General features: G+C 36.6%; 1 protein-coding gene across 2 annotated transcripts; it reads left to right on the forward strand.

The window, feature by feature from the left end:
• Positions 1-1,898: 1,898 nt before the first annotated feature.
• On the forward strand, positions 1,899-5,004 carry LOC121255963 (protein HHL1, chloroplastic). 2 transcript variants are annotated; one of them, XM_041156530.1, is made up of 6 exons: positions 1,899-2,285; positions 2,935-3,072; positions 3,609-3,695; positions 3,797-3,844; positions 4,433-4,575; positions 4,725-5,004. In XM_041156530.1, the coding sequence occupies exons 1-6, from the start codon at positions 2,016-2,018 to the stop codon at positions 4,735-4,737; spliced, it is 699 nt and encodes a 232-aa protein (XP_041012464.1). In that variant the 5' UTR covers positions 1,899-2,015; the 3' UTR covers positions 4,738-5,004. The 2 variants fall into 2 exon arrangements, with proteins under 2 accessions (XP_041012464.1, XP_041012465.1); XM_041156531.1 differs by lacking the exon at positions 4,725-5,004 and having other exon boundaries at positions 1,928-2,285; positions 4,433-4,579.
• The last annotated feature ends 5,358 nt before the right edge of the window (positions 5,005-10,362 follow it).

Below are 10,362 nucleotides of genomic sequence, written 5' to 3' on the forward strand. Positions count from 1 at the left end.
TTTTTTTATCTAATCAGTACCTAATTATTAAAACTTTCCTAAACTTCTAAATAAAACATTAAAAATAAAATTTCTATTAAAAAATTATATTCTAACAATATTTTAACTTTATAGTTTTTTTTATTCAACTTTTTCTCTCTTATTTTCTCAAATCTTATAAAACATTTTAACTCAAATCATTTTACTACTATTCATATATTATTTCACTATTATTTATAAATTTCTCGTCTCATCTCAACAATTTCAAATAAATATGATCATATTTATTATTATTATTATTATTATTATTATTATTATTATTATTATTGTCATCCTTTCTCTAGGTGTATTTTTTTATTTCATCCTCTTTCATTAGGGCCAGTTCAATTAGTTGGATTAAAATAGCAAAATTTTACATCTAATGAATTTGATGTTTTTACTTCAGTAAAATAGAAAAAAAGTTGTACTTAATTTTAAAGATGTGTGCTACAATCATAATGAAATTTCACAAAAGTAAAATTACAAGTTAACGTGAGATATGTCAGATCTACTTTATAATAAAATTAATTTTATAATTGGACATATCACATTAAACTATATCAATTTATAAGTTTATATATATATATTTGAAATTAAAATGGAGCACATTCATTCATTAATAGATGACATTACAAAGTTGACTTGAAAACAAGTCAGTTACAATGTTAATAGCTTCCTAGCATACTTCCGTGACTAACATAGTCTAGTCCAAATGACAGGTCTCTAAAGGCCTAATTCTAAGAGATAGCACAACTCTGTCCATGACAGAGATAATAGAACCCAGTAACACAACCTCTACCCCGACTAAGTGAAGTAGGGAGTGCCAAACCCCACCAAAACACTGGCTAAGCGGAGGGGGGACCTTCCCATCGGACTAAGGTCCGAGGGTACGATGTTTTTTATTTTTTATTTTGTACAAACACTACAAAAAAATAAGAAAACACTACAAAAAAAAAAAAAAAAAAACAGAATACAAAGAGGCGGCAGTGGCGTGTGCAAGGCATGCTCTACTCTGGGAGGAAAGCTAAAGTCCTGGAGTCACAGGTCTCAAAAATGCCGAGGGTTGCGTCGACAGAGGGCTCCCCGGTAGTGTGTGGGAGCCACATGTAGACACCTCCGAAAACTTCAACATGCGCGTGCGGGCTACGCGCCACTTCGTTTGGCACTGCGTTTGGTGATCTTGAAGATCGGTGACTGTGCAACACCAAAATAGGGCATGTGTAGGTTAATTGTCATCGGATGGACTTAAGTCGGCGATTCTCCCTTATTTAACTGAGTAATGCTAGATAGAAGCCTCAAATAGACAAGTCTCATACAAGCCTTTTATAAAATAATGGGTCCCATTAATAAATAATAGTTTTTTTACATTTTTTTAAAGTGGGGTTCACTTTTTTATAAAGGCTTGTATGAAACTTGTCTATTTAGAGCTTGTACAAATCATTTCTCTATTTAACTTTTAAAAATACAAGATAAAAACTAAACATTATACGAAAAGAAAAATCGGATAGAGAAGAAGGGGTGAGTTGAGAAAAGTTCAGAGAGGAGGGAGAGAGTTTTTCCTTGAGAGAGAGAAGGGTCGCTCAACCCTTATGAGTTTATATTTATTAAACATCTTGTGATCAAAGCATTAATTAATTTTAAATATTAATTAATCGCCCTCTATTTTAGAATGAGAAAGAAGAAATTGTAAGGCGTGGTTGTGTAACTCACACTGGCTCCGAATCTCTGATCATTTTGCCCGCGTGGACTTGCATCCAGTAAAATGGGCTCCGTGAGGCATTGGTCGAACTCCTTGTGGGACCACAATTTTTGGCCCTACCATCAGCCACGTGTATGACTGCTAAATCTCCGTGTGTCCCACTCCATTCCCTGTGAGAACTCGGGGCTAGAGTGGATAAGATCCCCTCGGACATTCATTGAACGCGATGATTTGCACCCCCAATCCACCTCGCAATACAAGGAAAACATATCGAAGGTTGAGTTGCAGAAAGTGAGAAATGGAGGTGGGTATGTCTCTGAACGCGCTGATTCGGCTTCCCTTATCGAGTTCGAGGACAATTGAAGATGGGTTAGTCAAGCATTCACTCTGTTCTTCTAGGAGAACGACCCAGCAGCCTCAGCAGAGGCAGAAGCACGTGTTGGTGGTTCAAGCGAAGGGAAGGAAAGGAATGCAAGCTCGTCAGTTTCAGAGGCAGCCGCCTCCTTCCTTGCCCAAAATAGAAGACGACGGCAACCCCAGATTTGTCATCTTCATTCGTATAGCTAATGTGTTTTCTCTTTGTCTTTCCCTTTATCTTAATCACTCTTTCTTTTAATCTCTTTTTGGATGCTGACAATACTCTATGGAAAATAGAGAGTTCTATTTTGGGAAGCCAATGGACATTTTCTTGTTCTTTTTCATAACTTCCCAACTAATATGCTCAAGTGAGCGGAAGTTATTCTATACATTTTAATCCCCTTTTCCGGAGTGTTAATTTTCTGAAGCTGGCAGCTAGAAATGATTTCTTGAAAGTAAACCCACTTTGATCTTATTCTCTATGATGGTCTGTGTGATTGTGAACTAAGAAATTGGCTGTTATTGTTGCAAGGAGTCTCCTTTATTATATGTTTCTGTGTACACAAACAATCTTGTTATTTACTTTATCTTCCAATAAATGTTCCATCATAATGCTAAATGTTTCATTACAGTGCTTTTCTGCATGTAAGCAAGTTTGATGTGCTTGTGGGGTTTCGTACTTTGGTTGTTTTTAATTTCTGCCCCAGTCAGAGGTAGCCGGCAATGGAATCTGGGCCATTGGTTTGTTACCATTGACATTTTAGTTCTTAGATTTTCATGTCTTTTTTATAAAAATTTCAGAACTCGAATAATATTTCATATTAAATGAGCATATCTTGAAGTTCTGGCTATTTGTACAGGTTTATCTTTGGTATCCGCTTAGCCTAATTACAGGTGGCACCACTGCCAAAATCATGGTTGCTGCCAAGGATAACTTTCTGGGGAAATACATATACAAAGATACACTTGCTAGAAATCTTGCGGCAGTTATTTACCGTGTAAGTTCAGTCTTCACTGAGGTTTTTTTGGTTTTTTTTTTTTTTTTTTTTTTTTTTTTTTTTGGGGGGGGGGGGGGGGGGGGGGGATGCTGCTTTGCTCTTGTATCGTTTTCTTTCATATATTCCTTGTGGTGTATTTGTAATTTACCATTGTGATTATTAATATATTTTCCATCAAGAAAGAAGTGCACTGACTCTGTATCTGGGGAAGCTTGCCCAAATTTTGTCATGTCTGGTTTTATTGTCAAGTGCCACTCTCTTCGGTCATGTATCAACGAACGAGTAGTGCACACCAATGTTACATGTTTTGCTTTGTTACACAGCTTTGTGTTTGGAACTATATGATGCTTTGTTGGGAACTTCCCTACCACTGCCGCCAAGAATGACTCTTAAAGATTCTGTCTTCAGCTAACCAAATGTGAAGTTTAGATTGTGTATCTCATACTGATATGATGGCCAATCAATTTCATGGATACCATACCATATTTTCTTTAACTTTTCACACCCTACTGACAGCTGGTGTATAATTTCAATAGGATGAGAAGGCGATACAAAAGACAGCATTTAAGCAGTATCGTGTATTGCGAACAGCTACCGACTTCAGATATGGTTACAAAATAGTGGTAATGGGTTTATAACCTCTACTTATGATGAAGGATCCCTATGATATATGAGAACAAATTTGTCATCCTTCTTTTAAGTTGTAGGAGTACTGAATCTGCAGGAAAATGGCAATGTGAGAGCTGCCCTTTCTACCACAGATGTTATTGAGGTGAGGATTGGTATTTTACTTTTCCATGTCATGTTGTCATTAGATAACTTGATGTTAGAATTTAGAGTATCAGATACTCATATTGGCAAATAGCCTAATATTTAAGATTACAGGGGTCCATAATACCGCTCCCTGTAAATGCTCTGAAAAATGCATGCGGGATGTAATGTTGAAAGCCATAAAAGACTTGAATGTGCCTCCATAATATCAATTAGTTTTGGGTAGATTGACAACTCACGATCTGACAAGTGGTATCATAGCCATGGATCCTAAGTTCGATTTGGGGGAGCATTATCGTGAAAAGGGATTGTTGGGGTCTACAATACTGCTTCCTTTGACCACTCTAAATACTGGCCTCTAGGTGCATTTTCGAATATCATAAAAGACTTGGTGTATTTCGTATAACACCTACTAAATTTAGGTGGATTGAGAGCTCACTGTCTGAAAACGATTGCAAACTACCTTGAGTCTAGTTACAATATAAATACAGTTATGGTCTATTAGGTCATGTGCTATATGTTCTTTATTCATCTCAGAACAGAGTCTGAAGGATTTAAGTATCTTTATGCTTCTGAATTTAATATTCAGCTGCCAACGCAAGATGAGCTCAAAACGGTTCTTGATAAAGTGAAAGACTTCTTCGGGGATGCAAAAGAATCTTTTGGGAAGCTGACAGCTCTGAATTCTAGCACAACAGATGAGTTAGAGGAAAAGTCTAAAGAGAAAGCGAAGTGAGTTTAATTGATGGCTAAAGATATGTTTGCTCTCCATCTCTATTCTGCTAATTGATATGCTGACTCAGCTGCTCATGCCTTTTTTAATCCTCTTCTTAGATATCGACTCTTTTTAACCATTACAATGACTGTAATTTCGTTTCCAGGGTTAAAGGCTGATGATGGAGAAGAAATCATTTGTATTGCATGTCATTGCGGTCACCGGTTCTGCAAGAGCCTCAATCCTTCAGTGTACGGTGCGCTCGAAGGTGCGCTCGAAGGTCGAAAATTTAAAGTACGGTTGTTTATTTAGATGCTTATATCTAAACTTTTTATTCTTTGGTAGTTCTGTTTAACTGCAAAATTTAGCATGTTTTAAGGCATGTACATGAGATGTCGCACCATCCTTTCTACCGAATGGGTTTCAGTTAAATCGCCTTTTTAGCAGCTTGGTGAGAAATGAGAAAACTAATTTGCATTTGTATTTATAGTTAAGGAGACATATGGGCATGTTTGGACATTATAAGAATTCTTATAATTCTCAAGATTTTCAAATAATTTCATTTTCAAACATCACTAAAAAACAAAACACTTTTTAATTTCAATTTTTCAATTTTTTCATCTAATCGTTATCCAATCATTATTCAAACATGAAAATCAATACAATTCTTACAAACTTCAAAACAAAACACAAAAATCAATACAATTTTTACAAACGTCAAAATAAAAATTATATTTTAACAATTTTTTAACTTTTGTATTTTTACTTTAACTTTTTCTCTCATTTTTCAAAATTCAATAAAACATTTTTATTTAAGTCATTTCATTACTATTTACAAAATTATGAGATATTTAAGTATCAAGCCCCAAATTTTCTAAATAGGGTGATTCTATTTACTTCACAATCGTAACTTAAATATTAATAAGGGAAAAAAGAACTAAAAACCTTCATATATAATGTGAGTTCAAAACATTAACCAATCTGCAACTTTGCATTAACACCCAGCAGAAATACTTCAACTAAAATGCACTATACGTAAACCTCAATCTTCAATGTATGAAATATTTTTATAACCATGTATATATCATTAAAATTATTTCTAAAACAGTATACAAAAATACAGTGATCTTAACATACATATTCATCACACAACTAAGAAATTAAAACAAAAGAAACTAAAGAAAAGAGGTTTACCGGAATCGTTAGAAGCGAGAGATAGAGACTTCCAAACCATGAACTTGAAACAAGAATGGAGAAGTTTGTGTGTGAGTGGTGTGCTTCAACTCGGGCCTATTTATAGGAGAAAAATCGTGTCATTTCCATTGTTTTTAATCTCGTACCGTACTGGTAGGTACGGTCGATATTTTCCGTACTGGCCATTGGGCCGGTACAGGTATCATATACTTTTTTTATCGGCTCAAATACTGGTCGTACTGGTCTATATTTCGGCCTGTACCATTTAATTTTTTTTTTAATTTTTTCAAACTACAAGTTTATTTTTTGACCCCCAATTCAGACTAGGCAATATATAATTTATATATATGTATTTATATATAATTTATTCATATATAGACTATTATTTTGGAATATAATTTATATATATAATTTATTCATATATCGACTATTCCGAAACGGTACACGAAACGGTATTGGTAACGAAATATTTTGCTCCAGTATCTTGACCGGTACAGCATCCGGTACGGTATTCAAAATATTGGTCATTCACTCGAATATTTAGCATCCCCGGAGGAATTTCGGACGTTACGGTTGGCGATATTAACACGTAGTGATGAAGTCGGCGCCAAAAAGAAACGCTTGTAGTAGTTATGAGGGAGATGATGAGAGAGAGATGAAGAAATAAGGTGTCAACACTGGGAGAAATAAATTACGAGTAATAATAGTTGTAGTCGTGAGTATGCAAGCGTTGAGTAATCATTTTGAAAAAAATGAATAAATACAGGACCCACAAAAAAATTTAATTTTTTAATAGTAGAACTCATTCTTTTTTAAAGCGACTGTTTGGAACTTATGCACTATATGACTATATATAGTATTACTAATAAATTACAGATGGAGAAGAATGGGTAAAGAAGAAAGGGAACATGGGGTAAGGGCTTTAGGAAAATGCACTGTTTCACTCTTTTAACATGGGTTGGACTTAAGGGTTAGGCTGGACAAAAAGTGGTTGGTATTACATCAAGTATCCAAACAATTAAGGGATTAAAATAAAGATTCGATTAACATAAAGATTCCTCGAGTATGATGAATAACCTAAAAAATTTTGTTAGGGTTTGAAGATTTGACCCATTTAATGTAATGGATCATGTTTGGTTGACAATATAATTGAATGTATATGGCTTGACACGACATTAACCCTCAAACCCTTCCTAATTCCCTATTGTACCCACATGCGTAATTAAATTAATAAATGAAAGCAGCAGTGACGAAGACTTCTAAGGCTGTGTTTGATAAGTGAAGTAGTCTCATTACTATTCACTATTTTTCACTAATATTTATTACTATTCACTACTTTTTTATTACTATTCACAAATCAACTGAGATTATCTCTGCATCCAAAAGTAGCCTTAGTAGACTTTTTAAATGATAGGAGAAAATAATGACTACTTCAAACTCTTGGCAACATGTACGGGCTTCCAAGTAGAACTTGTCCTCGAGGTTTAATAAAGAGTTGGAAGCTTGTTCAGTATTTGGTAACTTTATAATCGTTTCACCCTCTTTTCATAAAAGAAATGATATTTATAATCTTAAATTATGTAAGTTTTGATCACTCTTTGAAAAAATGATAAATTTGGAATCTACATGAAAAATAACTTTTTAAGAATAGAGTATCCCACTTTTTTTTTTAGTACGTGGAGCTTGCAAAGTCTAAGATTGTTGTATGTGGGACTTCTTGTATGTGTTCCAGCTTGAACTGCTTGCAACAGTGTGAAATATCATAATATACTTCTTTAAATATCATAATATACTTCTTTTTCGCCCTACTTTTCATCTTTGTAGAAGTGATGCATTAATCTACAACCAATAGGGGTGTGCATCGAATAACATGTCTCAATGTCAATTTCTTCCTACCAATGGAGTCTTCTCTCTCTCCTTTTCTCTCGGGAAGGGGAGTGAGGTGAAGTGGGGTCTACGAATATTCTAACAGAATTGGAGGTGGCAAAGAGGTGCAGGGACGTGCATAATGGTTTCAATGATAGTTGTTTGGGAGTACTAAAGGTCGCAGGAAGGTGGTGGACACTGGAGTGTCAATGAGGAAGGGGAAGAAGGGTCATAGAACCAGTAGCCAGAAAGGGGAAAAAGGTTGGGAAAAACATGAATGAGCTTGAGAAACGGTGGAAAAATATGAAGTTGACGGAGGAGGAAACTAAGTGTATTGATTTGGATGAGATAGCATAGGAGTTGAAAAACAAGGAAGATTGCAGCCTGGTTGGGAAGGTCTGAGTTGAGAGAAGTATCAGCAAGCTAGTGATTGAAACAACAATGGTTAAAGTGTGGAGAATTAGTCGAAAAGCCTAGTTTCAGGAGGTGGGAACAAATATATTTGTGATAACATTTGCAAATCAAGCTGATAAACAACGTATTTTGCAGGGAAGGCCATGGTTATTTGACAACCAGATTTTTGTGATAATGTAGCTGGATGGGTCCATTCCACCACAGAAGATGGATTTTAGGGAAAGGTGTGGGTTCAACTACACGATTTACCTTTAGCAGGCATGAACAAGGACAGAGGAGATGTTATGAGGAGACCATTGGCAGGGTTCTGGAAGTGGAGACACAGAATGATGGGAGTGGTTGGGGGTCCTATCTGAGAATCTTAATAGAACTAGCCTTGAAAGAATCCTTGGCAAGGGGAAGAACTATCACAATAAAAGGGTAGGTTCTTTGGATACCTATGAAGTATGAGAAGCTCCCACACTTTTGCTTTAGGTGTGGTTGCATTATTCATGGGGAGGCTGGCTATAAGGGGAAAGGTGAGAAGGAGGTATAGTTTGGCGTTTGGCTGAGGGCAGGGGTGAGAGCAAAAATACACAAACAAGGTGAGAGTAAAAGCTCAAAAGAAATCTAAGTAGAGAAGAAGTTAGTTATGGGGGAGGGGGGAACCAGTTGCAAGGATGGAAGAGGAAGAAGAGTTTACAAGAGTAGGAGGAAGGTCAGGGAGAGAAAAAGGTACATTTAGAAGTCGAGGTAGGGAAGATTGTAACTCAAGAGGCAAAAAAAAAATGAGGAAATGAAGGAAAATACAAAAGAAAGTCAAGAACATATGAGTGAGGATGTGAGGAGCTCATTGAAAGGAGTCGAACATAGTAAAAGTATGATAAGGGGGAAGGGACCTTCTAAAGGGGCGTGGAAGAGAAGAGAGAGAACAAAGTGGTGTGACTATTCCTCATAGTGTGTCAAGCTTATCTAAGAGGTTGTTTAGTCCTGTTGGTGCATGAAAGGAGGAGGACAGGGAGAGGAAGAGGGTAAAAGACAACTTTGTGAGGTGCTTGATGAATCACAAATATTGGTGGAGGTTGGTGGACAGCCCCACCAATCATTACGAAACCACTCAGTTGGAACTGTCAAGGGCTTAGCAACGCTCGGACAATTCAAGACCTTTGCCATTTGCCAAGGGAGGAGGCCAAATGTGATCTTCTTAATAGAGACAAAGTTGAGAAGTGGGAAATGTGATAGAATAAAAAGAAGAGTAAGGAGTAAGGGTTGTTTTGTGTTAGAGCCAAAGGGAAGGAAAGGGGGATTAATGTTACTTTGGGATCAATCTACTAAAGTGGAAATTATAAACTATTCCAATAGACATATCAATGCATGGGTTACAATTGAGGAAGGGAAAGAGAGGTGGATGTTGACAGGTTTCTTTGGGCAGCCTAATACTAGATTGAGGGCAGAAGCTTGGCAGTCGTTGGTTTCTTTGAGACCAACAGATGAGGTGGCCTGGTGTGTGGTGGGGGATTTCAACGAAATTGTGACACATGATGAAAAAGGGGGGTAAACAAAGACAGGAGAAACAAATGGCCAACTTTAGAGAAGCTTTGGAGAATGGAGGTCTATTTGACTTGGGATGGAGAGGTGACAAATTCACTCGGAACAACAAGCATGGGGATGAGACCTTCACTAAGGAGAGGCTAGATAGAGTAGTAGCTAATCTAAGCTGGAAAGGAATGTTTACGGAAGAGTGGGTAGAGGTATTAGCAGCTAGATGCTCAGATCACAGACTCATTTTATTATGCATGAACCAGGAAACTGCCAAAGAGTGGAGGAGGAAGAGGCTATTTAGATATGAGGCCAACTGGTCTCTTGAGGAAGATTGTGAGAAAGTCATAAAAAAAGTGTGTGGCATGTGAGAGCAACAAGGAGGGATATGGAGGTGGCACTGCAGGATTTGTTGGAAGACAGCAGAGGAGCTCTTTTGAGATGGAGCAGGCATAATGTCTAAGACGAGGAAAATTTTGAAAGAAAAAACAGAAATGCTCACAAAATTACAAGAGAATGAAGGGAGTCACAATATAGTGGAGATAAAGAAAATTCAAGAGGGAATAGGGATCTGTCTTGAGATGGAAAATTTGAAATGGAGGCAAAGAGCCAAGATGGACTGGTATAAACTAGGGGATCAAAATACCAAGTTTTTCCATAGTGCAAATCAAAGGAGGAAAAAGAATTTTATCAAGCAGATTCTTGATGATCAAAATGTGAGGCAGACCAGTCCAGAGAAGGTAGAGAAGGTGTTTAATAACTACTTTTAGCAACTTTTCACTTCCTCAAACGCGAGTGTTGAGGATATTGAT

This window comes from Juglans microcarpa x Juglans regia, chromosome 3D (assembly GCF_004785595.1).
Source record: "Juglans microcarpa x Juglans regia isolate MS1-56 chromosome 3D, Jm3101_v1.0, whole genome shotgun sequence".
Lineage (NCBI taxonomy): Eukaryota > Viridiplantae > Streptophyta > Magnoliopsida > Fagales > Juglandaceae > Juglans > Juglans microcarpa x Juglans regia.